Source organism: Branchiostoma lanceolatum, chromosome 16 (assembly GCF_035083965.1).
Source record: "Branchiostoma lanceolatum isolate klBraLanc5 chromosome 16, klBraLanc5.hap2, whole genome shotgun sequence".
In the NCBI taxonomy this organism is placed as follows: Eukaryota; Metazoa; Chordata; class Leptocardii; order Amphioxiformes; family Branchiostomatidae; genus Branchiostoma; species Branchiostoma lanceolatum.
This window is the reverse complement of record NC_089737.1, coordinates 7,122,604-7,139,110: the sequence shown is the minus strand read 5'-3', so window position 1 is coordinate 7,139,110 and position 16,507 is coordinate 7,122,604. Positions and strand designations below refer to the sequence as shown.

At 39.6% G+C, this 16,507-nt stretch overlaps 2 protein-coding genes and 1 long non-coding RNA gene across 3 annotated transcripts in view; all 3 read right to left on the bottom strand.

Moving 5' to 3' along the window:
• Positions 1-203: 203 nt before the first annotated feature.
• LOC136422193 (matrilin-2-like) lies at positions 204-3,834 on the bottom strand. Its single transcript, XM_066409836.1, has 9 exons — positions 3,768-3,834; positions 2,942-3,118; positions 2,219-2,341; positions 1,989-2,111; positions 1,685-1,807; positions 1,393-1,515; positions 1,056-1,178; positions 432-554; positions 204-331 (listed from the first exon to the last, which is right to left on the bottom strand). Exons 1-9 carry the CDS (start codon positions 3,832-3,834, stop codon positions 204-206), a joined length of 1,110 nt encoding a protein of 369 aa, XP_066265933.1.
• A 3,506-nt stretch (positions 3,835-7,340) lies between these two features.
• Positions 7,341-9,057, bottom strand: LOC136421899 (uncharacterized). Its single transcript, XR_010753536.1, has 3 exons — positions 9,001-9,057; positions 7,897-7,968; positions 7,341-7,432 (listed from the first exon to the last, which is right to left on the bottom strand). It is a non-coding gene; the product is annotated as an uncharacterized lncRNA (long non-coding RNA).
• Positions 9,058-10,603: 1,546 nt separating this feature from the next.
• LOC136421305 (DENN domain-containing protein 5B-like) overlaps positions 10,604-16,507 on the bottom strand; it is a 35,999-nt gene continuing 30,095 nt past the window's right edge. The window contains exons 18-23 of the mRNA XM_066408516.1: positions 16,047-16,091; positions 15,542-15,616; positions 15,321-15,403; positions 14,656-14,782; positions 14,034-14,208; positions 10,604-13,506 (exon numbers count right to left, since the gene is read on the bottom strand). Of these exons, the coding sequence (XP_066264613.1) occupies positions 13,323-13,506; positions 14,034-14,208; positions 14,656-14,782; positions 15,321-15,403; positions 15,542-15,616; positions 16,047-16,091 (689 nt within the window). The 3' untranslated portion in view covers positions 10,604-13,322. The remainder of the gene's footprint in view (positions 13,507-14,033; positions 14,209-14,655; positions 14,783-15,320; positions 15,404-15,541; positions 15,617-16,046; positions 16,092-16,507) is intronic.

Sequence of the window (16,507 nt, the reverse complement as noted above, 5' to 3'; positions counted from 1 at the left end):
GTCGTGCACACTTTGCCACCGTTTAAGGGAGGGTCGAAGTCCTCACTGCACGGGGCTGTAGTTGTGATAAGTGATAATTTGTTGATATATTGACACTTGATTTTCCCACATAGAAATGTTTGTGTTATGTTGGGAAAGCATCAAATCACTGCTTATGGCTAAAAATCATTTCAAACTATGCTTGACATTTTTGGTAAACGAAATCATAAAAACTTACGTGTCTGGCATCTTTCTCCCTTGTAACCGGCGGGACACAAGCAGGAGAAAGTGTCGTCTCCGTCCATACATGTGCCGCCGTTGTCACATGCTCCGGTGAAACAATTGTCTTCAGCTAGTTGCAATGAGATGGCAATTATTGAAAATGTAACTTGGCACATGTTTCTAAAGTCATTGCCAAACAATTACTTCAGACATCATAAAGACGTAATTACCTGAACAAGATTTTCCATCGTCGTCGAGGGAGAAGCCGTCGTTACATCCACAGGAGAACCCTCCGTAGATGTTCATGCATATCTGTTCACAGTCGTGAAGGCCTTGGTTGCACTCGTCTAGGTCTGATCATGAGGGCAATTGAAGTGCTTTAGCAAATGTTGCAATGTCTAATACATACCGCTTATTCGTGCTTATTACCTTGATGATTCATGTATAAATTCACATCTTGACCAGGCAACACGTCACAATAGCCACAAAGTTGACATATACCTTTCAATTTGTGTGATTCTATTCATCATGGCTATGTATATAATATCGAGTTTTTACCGTATATTTACCATCACCATCCTTCAGAAATCAAGAGTCACAATAAAGTTGTTCTTACCAATACACGAGACGCTGTTTGTGTCGAGCTGATATCCCGCCCGGCAGGAACACCGGTAGCTGCCATGCTCATTTATACATATCTGGTCACATGGTCCCTTTCCCCCGTTTGTCTGGCATTCATCAATGTCTGTAAGAAGGAAATATGATAAGCGTCCTTTATAACCTAAGTCTTGAGGCTGATTCTATCAAACCAATGTTGACTAGAGAATGTGTTAGAAGTTATTCCAAATCGTTACCTGAACAAGTCTTCCCGTCGGCGTTGAGACGAAAACCGCTGTCACATCCGCATGTGAAGCCGCCAACAATGTTCTGACACGTCTGATCACAGTGATGCTGGGCTGACTCACATTCGTTCACATCTTGTAGACAGAAGATTAAGTAAGTACACATACATTTTGACGCGCGATATGTGCATGCAATTGTTTGAAGCTGTTTCACACGCCACTCGCTCAAACTACAAATGATGACAAAATATTGTCATACTGAACCAAAAAATAGCATAAATACGACATTGGTGCAAGTTGATTACACAAGTGGTTGTTGACTGTAGAATGTTTAAAAGACTGTCGTTACCTGAGCAAGTCTTCCAATCGGCGTTGAGAAGAAATCCGCTGTCACATCCGCATGTGAAGCTACCAACAATGTTCTGACACGTCTGATGACAGTCATGCTGGTCTTCGTCACATTCGTTGACATCTAGACAAATGTAAAAGCAAAGAATGTAAGAAGGCAAAACAAACACACATTGTCAAGTGAGAATCTTCATATATATATATATGTGAGAATATATATATATATATATATATATATATATATATATATATACATATAGTCTTCAAAATCGTAACATAATTTTCGTCGTCACCTGAGCAAGTCTTCCCATCGGCGTTGAGAAGAAACCCGCTGTCACATCCGCATGTGAAGCCGCCAACAATGTTCTGACAGGTCTGCTCACAGCCATGTTGGGCCTCGTCACACTCGTTCATATCTGATAGACACAAGACAGAGGAGCTAATGGACACATGAATGATGACTAGCGACATGCAATTGTCAATCGCACAAAATGCAAAACATGAATATAAGTCACCCACAGAATAACAAGAATATGACATTTTGATGCAAGGTGATCAAACAAACTATCTGTCATAAGTATTGTATACAGTGTTTACCTGAGCAAGTCTTGCCATCGGCGTTCAGAAGAAAACCATTGTCACATCCACACGTGAAGCCGCCAATAATGTTCTGACACGTCTGATCACAGTCATGAAGGCCTTCGGTGCACTCGTCGAGATCTGAGGGCAATAAATAAAGCGGTTCAGCAAATGTTACGATGATTTATGCTGCTCAATCAGTTGCTAAATTTAGATACGGTTTGGATGTATATTACTTAAAACATTACCTGAACAAGTCTTGCCATCGGCGTTGAGAAGAAAACCGCTGGTGCATCCACATGTGAAGCCGCCAACAATGTTCTGACAAGTCTGCTCACAGTCATGTTGGTCTTCGTCACACTCGTTGACATCTAAAGAAAATGCAATACAGTTACACAGAGCAAGTGTGCATCCTCATTAACAAAATGCATTGCTTGAAGCTCTTCATGTTTATGTTATATGACACTATTTATTGCCTCGATAATTCATGTATGAAAATTTACAGGCCGCCGCTAGTCACAATAGTAGAATTGACATAATAAACAAATTTAGAGTTTTTGAACGACGTAATCATTAGATAATTTTTTTGGAAATCGTAGTGTTGCCAGTGAATTAAAAGACCAATCTCTCTCACTTGGCTTGGCCAAACACCAATCTACAATGATTAAAATTAATCAAAAATAGATTTGTAATGATAAAGGGACATTCACCGTTTTGTGTGTGAGTTTTCCGGCATCTATGGCATTTTGCCAATTGCGAATTTTTTTGACAAATTACAATCGCAATTTCAGGCGTCAAATTGGTCGGTTTGCGCCCCTTTGAGAATGTCTGGCGCCATTTGCCACAATTTAAAGCAGTCTAGTAAGATACCAAGTGTCTCAAGGATGACAAAAAGCCTAGAACAAAAATTAAGGCAGACTTTTTTCAACTATAAACGGTGATACATTTGATTATAAAGAAAATTGTTTCACCTCTGCAAGTTGGAACAGACGCACTCCACGTGCCGTTAGATTGGCAGGTGGTGCTGGAGGCGCCGACCAGCTCGTAGCCCTGGCTACAGGTAAATCGTACCACGTCCCGGTATGAGGTGTCATTGGTAGAGCTCAGCACCAGGTTAGCTGTGGCTGACAGCATCGGACATTGTACAGCTGGAATCATAAAGCAAAGTTTGTTAGAGCCATTCAACGTTCGGTATATATCTACATGTAGGTCAGAAGATATAACGTCTAAGAAACATTTTTGTCTTAGTAAAGCTGAAAGAAAATGACGTGACAAATAAAACCGCCTGGAGTGTACGTATGTCATCATAGTCTCCTTCGCACACCTGTTGCAGCGGCGTTGTTTATTTCTTATTTGGGGTGGGTTAGGGGTGGGGGGGGGGGGGGGGTTATGGGGCTGATACGCGATTTTTCACACGCGCCAAGGTTTTCTAACGCCGGCTTAGGAAATCTTGCGCAATGAAGCCAATATGAGACAAAGAAAATAGCCGCGCCTGGAATGTCACATTCTTATTTTCGATACGATTAGATTACTTTTTTTAAATCGTAGTGTTACAGTTTTGTGCCACTTTGCAAAAGCCCGGCGCAGTCCAGTAAGATACTAAGTATTTCATGGATGACAAAAAGCCCAGCACACTTAATAAGCAGATTTCTTTCAACTTACGTTAATACATTTGGTTCTAAAGAAAATCGCTTTACCATTGCAAGTTGGAACAGACGCACTCCACGTGCCGTTAGATTGGCAGGTGGTGCTGGAGGCGCCGACCCGGTCGTACCCCTGGCTACAGGTAAATCGTACTACGGTCCCGTATGTTGTGCCACTGGAACTCAGAGTAAGGTGAGATGGGGCGGATAGCGTCGGGCATCGTACAGCTGAAATCATAAAGCAAGGTTTGTTAGAACAATTCAACGTTCCGCATTTATGTACATGTACCAGATGGCCAGATTGCCAGAAGATCGTCAGCAGTGGAGAACCTTTACTGATCGCTCTGCTGCCCTTACGGCTTACTAAGTTATGAAAGACGTAATTTGGCACATTTTCATATACTTACGTAAAACTAAGGTGCAACTTTTATGACCAAGTATGCATGGAGAATCCGATGAAACGGTTAATTGTATTAGTCTGTTTGATCATATACGCCTTCACTAAATGTTATACCAATAACGACGTCACCATGGGTGAAAATCGCATCCGTAATAAATGTGTCACGATGACATTCTATATTGAAACAAAAATTTGCGTAGTGTAAGATATAGCTAATGTTTACATGAAGAAATCTATTTATTACATTTTTTGTATTGTTGAGGTAACGTTGGGTAACATAAATTCGCGGGGTACTTAAATTCGCGATTTTTCGCAAATGGGGTATTTAGGGATATGTGCTAGATGCAACATAAGTAATACCGCTAGAAATGCAAACCTGACAGACAGCGTATTCAGAACACTGTCTGAAAAGCTTCGATAAGCATGCATTAGAAGGCGACGAGGTCAAAAACTCTCCGTCCCTTATTGGAACAGTCTGAGGGCTTCGTGGGAGAATTACACAACATGGTTGTCGGCTGGTTTATAATACAAATGTCACATCCGCTTCCTGCTAAACACAATTATTTACAAGACAACTTATTACAATCTCTTTTGCTAACCTGCAACTGGATTCTAAGTGTGATCAATCATCAAAACTCCTCTCTGTTGCTACAACCTACGGCACGTGTATTTTCCCGCCGCCATATTGTTGACCAGAATCCTGTTGTCAAGCAGACGACAAAGGTTTGCGAGGAACATTTTTTGTCTAAATGTTGCGTGTGATAGTGGACTGAGGAAGATATTTTCCTCAAAGTTTGCTCCTAACACAACAAGGAACACATGGACATAGTAGTATTACCATCATGCTACGGCATCCAGCTAACTTTCCATGAATAACGTAACGTTACACGTTGCCATGACGATGGGCCGACTTTGAGTGAAGTTCTACCGACTCAACACACGGGTTGTTCCCGAACTGGCCTGATGTGTGCGGTACGGCCGTTTTTTTTTCGTGTATTTTTTTACTTGGACTCGTCTAAATCCATAGCACTCGCCTCAAGCCAAGGATGGAACGAATAGCTGCTGTATAAAATGTGATTAGCGGTAAGATATTCAAGACGAATCTTCTCTCCCGAAATAATGTTCACACCTGTCCGACAACACCGTCATTGTGCGTGCGGCGGACGGTAGTTTCAAGTTGAAATATCATGGTGTCAGTACGACTAGAGACAAAATCTACCATATATGTGATTAGTGCAAAGATAGTACATGACACTGACAGAATAATAGAAAAAAAGGATGGTTTATTGTTCTGCTAGATTGATTTCAGTCAACCATTATCGGAAAAATGGCGAATTTATGTTACCCAACGTTAGATGTATCATATTAGAAATTGATCTACAGGTACATACAGCCACACAAGCCTTTTACTTAGAAAATGTTTGATATCCACAGAAACAAGGGTGTTTTCTAATACATGTATGTTGAGTAAAGTCGAAAGAAAATGATATGGTGTCTGGAGCTTCAATGATCGAGCAATGTATGTTTGTTACAGCAACAGAGGGTAGGTAATACATACGGGTGCAGGTGAATCCGTTCCCATTGTAGCCGTAGTGACAGCTACAGGTGTAACTGCCAAACGTGTTGGAGCAAGAGGCGTGGGTGTCGCAGTCATCCGTTCCTCCCGAACATTCTGCATTAGTAAAATGTTTAAATCGTGTCACAACAACACTACACAAATTCATGACATTTCCAAACCAAAAACATTTCGACATACCAAGTCGAAAACTATGCTCTGTGCTCTTATCTTTGTCCACCATATCATGATCATATCATATCCAGAAGGTTTGGACAAATGATGAATAAAAATCTGAATGCTATAGAATGACATATTTTCGGCCTTCCAAATGTTACTGTTTATGCTAGGGTCACATTTCAAACCCGGGGCCCGGCCGGGCAGCTTGTGGGAACGAAAACTATGATATAAAAGTCAACAAAACACACACAACTTTTTAAAATGTTTCCTTACCATACGCTATGTATATTCTTGATATGCAGCTTTTATTCTTTGTTTTCTCAAACAGCCCGGTCGGGCCCCGGCTTGGAATTGTGACCCTAGCCTTAGGGTAGCAATCTTGTCCAACAAAATATGGATTTCACAACAACAAACTGAGATAATGTAGTATTAGACATGCGTATTCGAGTCAGAATATGTTGTAATCTGCATGCTGAGGTGTCCAGTTTGTTCCCACTCAATGGTAGAGCGCTCTCTGACTGTTTTGCCTTTTGTAGTGAGACAAAGACAACTAGCGACAGACAGTATGCTCATCTTTTGTATGAACATGCAATTTCTAGACCTTTTTTCATATTTCAAACCTTGATTTCAAACCAAGTTAGACACACATTTTTTCGGCACTAACCATCAGTATCCAGTGTCTTTAGTCGGACAGCATGTCCATTCCCGTCGGGATCGTTGGAATCAGTGGAAAAGCCATAAGAGGGACAGTAAAAGCGAAAGGTTCGCCCAGTGTAGGCATTGTACACCTCGATCTGTATAGAAAAAAATGTTATGAACGCAGTTCCGCTATCAGCAATCCAGCAATCAATTGGAAAATTAATAATCTGAGATGGACGGGATAATTCGAGGCGTTTTTATCGACCTACCCAGACCAGTCGAAGCCAGTTCGCTCCTTCTTTTGTCACTCGAAGCAGCCTGGGATTGCCGAGGTTGTGCGAGGAAAAGGATCGATGGTACCCAGTCCTTTGGCATCGCACATATGGGAAAATACAAGAAACGTTCATATCAGCTCCACAAATTCGTATCATTTCAAAGTACTACACATGCCATGGTCGCGATTTTGTTAGGGATTGATAGCTCTGGAAGGAGAAGGAATATTTGGTTTTGCACCAGTCTGATGGTAATTTTCTTAAATACTGTCAGAACGTATTGGTTTTGCTAATTCTGCCAGTGGTCTCTCTTTATCATGGCAAAAATGGCGCAGCATATGGAAGCCGTTGGCAGTAAATTATAGCCTCCTTCGCAGACTTCCTATGAACAGCGGTGCTTATATTTGGGGGAAGTTGTGTAGCCAAGGGAGTTGTCTAGCCGAGGGACGCTGTTCATATGTGGATATGAACAGCGTCCCTCGGCATCACAACTCCCTTGGCTACACAACTCCCTTTAGATAACCTTGACACCCCCCCCCCGCCCCAATATATACACCGCTGTTCATAGGAAGTCTGCGAAGGAGGCTAAGTAAATTAAGCTTATTAAGCATAACTTTATATATATGATTCCGGCTACCCCTGTGACGTGAATCCCCACTCTCTCGTGTCCGCACAGACGCCATTACAGGTGTCAGAATAGATTTCCACGTGCACAGCTTGGTCACTTTGGGAATGGTCGGCAGTACTGGTCCTAAACGTCATTCTGTGAGTCCCTATTTCATAGCATCGATAATGTTATTATTTCATCGCTGAAATCAAATACGCAAAGTTGAAGATATAGCGATCAGAACTGCAATTTCTAACAAGGGTACTAACGTTGACAATTGTCTAGATCTCAACGGTAAATGTTTCTATGCTAACATGCATTCTGTTGGTTATTCTGTGAGTCGCTGTTAACAACTGCAACAACATATCGTCATGTTTTTCTGGATTTCTCCGTTGCCAGTCAGCATACTAGTATTATTACGAGTACATACTACATAATGGGGGTTGGGGGGTGGGCGGACATCAACCTACACTAAATAGGTAAGAAAATAGAATAATGAATAGACAACAAATGAGAAAACTTTACATGTAAGACATAAACAATACTGCTGTGAACACATTTAAGTCTCAATTGCCAAAAATCCTATACAGTTTATAACCATTGCTAACATCGGCCAGATGCATTACTTACTGCCTGTAGCCGCCAGTAGCACCAGGGCTAGTGCCCCGAGCAGCGCCCCTGGAGTCATGGTCTTCGTTCGTTCTAAAACAACAGGCAAGCGTAAATCTAGATGTGATCTTATCCTGTCCTAGTATTGCAAAAGAGTAATATATCTAACTGTATTGCGCCAAATTGCGAAAGGCATTCGCAAAAACGACGCCAATCCTCGCCTGAAATAGCTATAGCAAGTGTTATGAAAATTTGGAATGATACACAAATCAAACAAGTTAACAGGCTATAGTTATATCTTCAATTTAACCGTGGCGAGTTTGCCACACACATGGTAACTTAAATCCTTAATTTGATTGAACCTGTGAACTGCTGGGTTTCTGAAAAACGTTCATACCTGACCCATTGTATTTTGAACAAAAAGGATCTAAAAGCCACAGCAAGTAAATACTATGGATGGCACATCTACAGAAAATGCGAGCACGCGAAAAAGACGGCAAAAGAACAAGATGACTACATTTTCAACTTTAGACACCATTAACCCTGAAACAAGAATTAAAGTGATAAAAAATGGTACCACAACCAACAAGTCAGTTCCCCCGCCCAGCGTCTATTGCATACTCGTCGCCTTTCGTTTCTAAATTTATACTAACGTAGTTGATCGGTGCGTAGTGCAGAATGGTCCGTAGACGATATCTGGCCGTCAAGAAAAAACACTACACGACCTCATACCTTTCTTTACTCGACGGGGCGTCAAGTATGTACGGATGTTGTGGTACGAAATACAACGCACTGCTCTTAGATATACTAGTTCCTTTAAAACTATGATCACTTCAAAAATTGTAAGGTAAGAATTGAATTCGTCTGGCACAAATTTGACAGGTTGGCATGAATAGGCAATATATAATCAGTCACTTATCCGTAGCTACATTTGAATATTGAAAGTGATTTGAATTTCCCATCTAACGGTTACATGTGTTCAGTCGAAGAAATTGTAATTTTTGTTCTATGAAATTCGAAAAAAATAAGAAGAAATTTATTCCAAGGTACATGAAGGCATTTCCACATTTCTACCTACATTATATAAGTCTTAGATGATATACAGAACAACACAAGATTCCTCACCTTCTTGCAGACGTTGCCGAAGAACGTGTCGCGTGACTCTAACCGAGTCTCCTGTTGTAGGGTAAAACTGTGCACATATATACTCATCTTAAGTGTAAAACATGCAAGGGAATATCACCGGACGGGAAATAGTATGTATGCGTATATCTTGACCATAAGTGTTGACATACTGTAAACATGCTCTAACGAGGAAACTTTATGGCCTCTTAGAAGTCCTAGATGATTCAATGACATTGCCAAGTTGTCAACGATGAACAACGTTGCATAATATACGATGGCTGGAATTCTTAACTATCAAGCAATACGAAAGGATTAAAACTGTTTTATGATATGGAAATCAAATGCACATGCGTCCTAGATATCACATACGAAGCCATTGATAGTGTTGTATAGAATGTAACTGTGGTGTAGAAGTATGAATATTTCGAATGCTGGTTTGTGTTTACCAAGCTATTGTAGAATATGACAAGTTCCAGATATTTGCAATCCAACTTGGTTACAAATGTCTTAATGATATGGGCCTACGCCCTGAGTATCAAGTATTGGCCCTTGTCATTCCAGTATTCAATAAAATTCAATATTTGAACGGTGTTTACAAACCTGTTGTGGCATGTGTAGCGATATGAACTTATCCAGATGTTTGCAATACAAAAGGTTACAAATGTTTTTATAATGTGAGCCTTCGTCCTGGGAATCAAGAATGGGCCCTTGCCATCCTGGTATACAATAAAATTCACCTTTGAGCGGTGTTTACAAATCTATTGTGCAACGTGTGATATGACAGGATCCAGATGTTTCCAATACGATCGGTTATAAATGTTTTTATAATGTGAGTCTACGTCCTGGATATCAAGGATGGGCCCTTGTCATTCCAGTATTCAATAAAATTCAATCCTTGAGCGGTGTTTACAAACCTATTGTGGGACGTGTTGCGATATGCGCAATATGACAGTGTCCAGATGTTTTCAATACAGTAGGTTACAAATGTCTTATATGATATGCACCTACGTCCTGGGTATCAAGTATGGGCCCTTGTCATCCTACTATCCAATACAATTCACTATTTGGGCGGTGTTTACAGACTTATTGTGGAACGTGTTGCGATATGCGCAATATGACAGTGTCCAGATGTTTTCAATACTAAAGACAATACAGACTTATTGTGGAACGTGTTGCAATATGCGCAATATGACAGTGTCCAGATGTTTTCAATACTAAAGGTTACAAATGCCTTTATAATATTAACCTACGTCTTGGATATCAAGTATGGGCCCTTGTCATCCTACTATCCAATAAAATTCACTATTTGGGCGGTGTTTACAGACCTATTGCGGGACGTGTTGCGATATGCGCAATATGACAGCGTCCAGATGTTTTCAATACTAAAGGTTGCAAATGTCTTTATAATATGTACCTACGTCCTGGATATCAAGTATGGGCCCTTAATGCCATCCTAATATTCAATAAAATTCAACCTTTGAGCGGTGTTTACAGACCTATTGTGGGACGTGTTGCGATATTCGCGGTATGACAGTATCCAGATGTTTGCGTTACAAATCATAATACATGCCTAAGCCCTACAGATGAGGCAGAGTACAGAGCATAATTTTGCAAGTGTTTATTTTGTATTCGACACGTGGTAAAGAACATAAGTAGTTGCTGTCACAATAGCTGATTCGCCGCAGCCCGTAACTTACGAAAAACTACTTCAACCTGGACCATACATGTACCATCCCAGACCCCCTTCCGTTAAAAACCTCCTAAACTGTGTACACAAAAGCAAGAAGCAATGTGCTACTAGAATTACTTGACAATGTCTAAAGCAATGTTTAATGTTTACAAAGTGATGTGAAATGACTTCATTCCCTTTCTCACATTATTGTGCAGTGTCGCCCTAAAAAATAGACTCTCAAGATATCCAAACTTTTCAACATCAAGATGTGCAACCTTTCTAACTTCTTTCTACACGATTGTACTAACTTTTGTAGACACGAAGAAAACAAGAAACGATTTGTTGCACATTTCAAAAGATGTGTACCTGTATTTTAAGTATGGCAGGAATCATCTAAAAAATCACTACACCTCCAAAACAATTTTTACAAGATGAAAGAAGTAGAATTTTTCAACAACTTAATACCACTACAAGAGCCAAAATTAAATATTGTTTCATAGTAAGTGAAATTTGAAAATGTCCAACACACCAAGGGAACAATTGCCAAGACCAGTCATATTGAACCAATCACATTATTCTTCTTTAATTGCACATCTATATTCATACACCAAACAACATGTAGCAGCAACTCCTAACGGAAATTTTGGGAAGCAAAACTACCAATCCAAACCATCCTACATTGAAAATTCACCCCTTATTTTCACATTAGACTCTCCCAAACTCAACTGGCAAAATTTGAGAACTAACCAATTTCACCAAGGGGTGTTTGCAGCTAAATCAACATTGGTAAGTCCCTCCAAAAGACAAACTACCGACCCCCCCAAACTGGAATGCTCCAACCATTGGTTCAAGAACACAATTACAAACTGCTAAATATCACAAAACATGCAACAAATAAATAAATTTACAACTGATGCAATAATTAGTTTTAAATATGATATCATAAACTACTAACTTAATTTCACTGTAGAGCTAATATTTGTAAGATATACATGTATACTATACATATGTAGGGAGTATAATTCACTTTTAACTCAGTGAAACCTTAGATTAACCTCAAAATTGTAATTCTTGAAAATTTGGTGGTAGGTATCCATTGAATGAAGCAATGGAAAAAAAATGATATTCATTTTCACACCTGTCAGTTAAAAGGTATAATTTTCTTTTTTCAATTTGTCTCTTAAAAATGAGAATATGTATCAAGACAGAGAAAAGCTTCTAAGTGTTGATAACTTAATACAACTTAGATGTTGAAAAGATTACGATCAAAGAAATTTTGTAGGTATAAAGAACTTAGGTTTCACATAATGCTTAATGCCATTGACTAACATTTTCATTAAAAGCTGCCACAATTCAACAAACACCTTATAATACTAATATCTGAAAGCTTAGAATTACAGCAATAATCAGTATCAACAAAATGTGTGAAACATGTATGTGTAGATACTGAAAGAAAGTCACATAGATCCAATACTCCTGTAAGTAGTCTACTAACCAAAATTTATCAAATTCATAAAACTGTGAATTGTATTGCTTTGATGACAAATGGTGTATATTTAGTACCTGCCATGTATTCATAGGCATTGTCAAAGATAAAACTATGCACTTTGTGGGTTACAAAATGTTCATGTTGCACATTTGCAATTTTAGAGATAAACAACAAAATGTAAGATGTGTATATCATATTTCTCAACTGTTACAGTTACAAGAAATAATAATGTGACTTTTATGTCTCTTTCACCTAATATAGGATGTTTGAAACTAATATATTCTAATACCATCTTTGCCATATCAATGTCTCTGTACAAATATTTTTGTGGTTTCGTAATGCCTATTCCACATATTTCCCAAACCCCTTTTCAGTTTCAATCATATTTCACATCTTAATTAAGGTAATAAAACATCTAGAAACAAAGGGTAAGACGGAAATACAGTCAAATTACATTGTCTGGTTTTCAAACTGATCCTAAGAAGGGGTAACTTTTTTTTCTGTCTTGTACATCAAAACTTGCCATGGAAGAATCTATTTAACCCTCTTCATACCAAGTTCTGGTAGAATAACATAATACTTTACTTTCCATCAGCAGTTGGGATATACAGGGTTAAATAAGGGTGTGCCAGATGGATACAAGACACCTCATATTGAATTTTTCCTCCACAGCATTTATAGATAATTGTTAACAGATATTTTACAGTGATGAAAAACAGTCAATAGTGTTAGTACAGAGCTAAAACTATCATTCAACACAAAAAAATTAGCATAGCAAAATTTGACTGTCCCACTGCCAGTCTTTCTCAGGATTTTTATTCAAGTGACCAATCAGCTAGGTCATCTGACCTTATGGCCCTTACATCCTGGTACTTTTTACCAATGGCTGACATCACGTGCCTGTAAGGTCATGTGACCTATAGGTGATTGGTCATTTCAACTCTAAGGAAGACTGCAATAGGGCAGTGGGAAATTCATTGTGCTAACTTTTTTGTGTTGGAACAGAGTTTTGGCTCAGTCTGTAACTCTGTATGTACTGACTACCAACACAGATGAACTTTCATATGAGTCAAATAGCCTTGTTCAGATGTCTAGCCTGCTCATGATAGTCAATGGCCTTGTTTAGACACCTTGGCCACTCATGATAGCCAATAGCCTTGTTTAGACGTCTAGACCACTCATGATAGAGGACTCCAGCAGGATGTTGAACTCCTTGAGAGACTGGAGGATGGAGACAAGAAACTGGACCATCGCCCCGTCGCGCAGGAAGGACGTCTCCTCGTACATGGACAGGGTCACGGGCGTGGCCACGATAAGCGGGATCCACTGGTCCAACAGGTGGTCTCTGTAGGAAGCAAGAGGAAAAATGATCAAAGACTGCTCTAATGTAAACGGTAACGAACTTGCCTAAGTTATTCCTAAAACATTACACACATACTGCTGTTACATGTAGTTACCATCTTATTCTGATCAGTGCTTTTAAGATTGTATAGTTTGGGTGTTGTATAATGCAATACTGTACCCTTTATACTACACACTGAACTGTATTACCATTCAATACACAGTGTTTGAATCTTTCCACCTTCTCAATGTAGCCAGTGGATATATATATATATATAACTTGGTCACCAAACTGCTAATCTTAACAAGACTACAAAATGTAGGTAGCTTCACTTGTCTTTTTTGCATTTATTGGGATGTTTTCGTCAACAATAGCCCCAAACTAAAAAATGTAGAAATTACTGCCATTATAAGTGCTGGAAAGACAACTAAACCTTTTGAAAGTACAAAAAATGGTAACTTAAACTCTACACTGTGTAACTTTGAAACGTCTCAATCTATGGAAAAATAGAGTCAGTGAAATATTCCCACCTTGCTCCGAGACACACCAGTAGTTTAAACTTCTCGTCCTTCCCCATACTGGTGGAATGAGCGTTGATCTTCTCTACCAGACGACACAGCGACTTGCGGGACTGTCGCACCTGCACCGAGTCCTTCGCACCTTCCTCGTCATTGTCAATGCTCTGGAAATAGGTGAAGACTTTTCCTGCGTGGGGAAAAAGGACAGAGTCAGGCATTGTCGGCATAGCCTGAAATTTCAATTTTTACTATGGGAATACGCTTGCTGAGTGCATCAAGAATTGGTCAATGACATATGATCTTCATAGCAGAACCGTTAGCACCTCATTGTATCATCAACGTGCACTGATAGTGAAATGGAACCATTGACAACAATTAAATACATGACTGAGATGAGTGAGACAACTAAGAAAACATACAACATGACAATGCAATCTTATGTTGCTTGAGGGTATTTTGCAGGTCTGAAGGAGCTAATGATTAAGACCCACAACAATATGATTTATCATACAGCATTTTTCCCTTCTAAAGCTAGGAAGAATCTTAGAATGTCTCTACTCTGAAGATCCACAGTTGCTGATTGACACCTGCAGTGTACACTTTATCTTTGATTGTCTTAAGTATATTAAGGTACCTATGAAGTCCCAGACAAAGAACTTGTTCCTGAAGAGCCTTGAAGACTTGAAGCCGTACAGGAACACCTGCTCCAGGGACTCCACTAACCCGTTCTCACCACACAGCAGGAGGGTCAGGCTGCCTCTCTAGACAGGGAAAAAAACATACATTTTTTTGAAAAGTAGACATTTTTCCATAATTACTATTCATTCAGTTTATGTTAAGTTATCCTTTTTGGAGGACAGGGAGCAATGGTGGACTGGAGGAGAGGGTGTGACACTCTCACGACAAGATGATGATGATCCTTTTTGTATCTTGACTTGACTTGATTTGATGTCCCTTGGAAATCAGTTAGTCAGTTAACTGTGGGACTACCCTTAAGATTTATAAATGGTAGTGTGCCTAATATAGTCAACTGGTTAGTGACAATGCCTCTGTATCTAGAGTTGGGGAGTTCAAATACTGGCTGTTGTTGCTCCCCTGACATGCACACCCTGCATGCAGCAATGTGCAAAATGAGAATTGCAGAATTACAGACAGATGCTGCTGCCAACCCCTGCGTCAGGGAACCCCGCAGCAGTATAATCTAATACTGGATACTACTACTACATGTACTACAGTGACTACTACTACCACTATGGATGAGTCAAAAACAACTTCACACCCTTCATAACCAGAACATACCTCCTTCTCTGGTTTGTAGAAGTGTTTGACGATGTTGTTAACAGCATCTCCCACCATCTCCTGTATCTGGGGCAAGGCTAGTCCTGTGGAAGGGAACAGAACAGGTTACAACAATATCATTTACACACAAACTCACTAAAAGAATGTCATAATTGCTAAATACAAAGACATTCAGCTGCAATAACGTAGAAGAATCTTCATGAAGTAAAGACAATACTGACTGATTTTGGGTATGTCGATCCCCACGGGTGATCTGGATCTGGATCCTGGCGGTGTCCGACATTTCTTCAGCAGCTCTGGGGACGAAATTAAAGTTAAGCTTTAGTTGTTTCTTTGTGTAGGTACTGGGGTTTGGAGTTATGTATGCTGTAACTCCAAACTGTACATAAAAGCAGGGTATCAAACGCTGACATGTTTGTGATGGAAGCCCACATTAAAAGGCTGACCCAAATATTCAGAATCATAATACATAGTATAGAATACTACATGCTTTCTGCAAAAAAAAAGGATGGACAAAAAGATAGACCTTAGGAAAAAAAGCCTGGAATACACTAATAAATTAATATGATTTCTGTGAACAAGACTTTAACAACAATACACACAAAAATTATGACACCAAGTACAGTGTACACCTTCCTGCAAAAAAAGGCTCACATTTTGAAATCATCAATAAAAATCATACAAAAAGCATCCAAGAGTGAAGCAAAATAGACCGTTCCAAAGTACCTTCGATAGGCGAGGGAAGCTGGTGCACCCAAGAAGTCCGAACTACTTCGGAGAAACAAGGCAGAACACAAGGATAAAGGAAAGACTGAACTCCTTCAAGACAGAGGAGAAAAGGCCAAGCAGGTGAGAATCGTCCAGAAAAGGAAACAACAAAGAAAGAAATCATGCATTCTCTGCATGCTTTACATAATGTGCTTATCGACAAACCTCTGATATAGCTATGAAACCGACATATAAAATAGGACACAGAAAAACCGCATGCAACTGAGTCAAATGCTGAGTCTGCCACAACTTTAGAATCAAAAGTACAGACAAAAATCATGGCATGCTACAAACTACTATATTGGAAGCCCCTTCAACAAAACAGATTGTTAGAAAACAATTTCATTTTTAACCTTTGTCTTACTAATCAACAACATAGCCTAATAGGGCAAACCTCTATCCCCCAGTCCTTGGCACAC

Bases quoted from the DNA above. Each gene is read 5' to 3' on its own strand.
- LOC136422193 (XM_066409836.1), bottom strand. From the start codon at position 3,834: ATGCCCGACGCTATCCGCCCCATCTCACCTTACTCTGAGTTCCAGTGG. The intron at 3,119-3,767 runs GTACGATTTACC...TTATGATTCCAG, and splicing joins GCACAACATACGGGACCGTA to CTGTACAATGTCCGATGCTG. The intron at 555-1,055 runs GTAACGATTTGG...CCTCATGATCAG, and splicing joins CGACGGGAAGACTTGTTCAG to ACCTAGACGAGTGCAACCAA.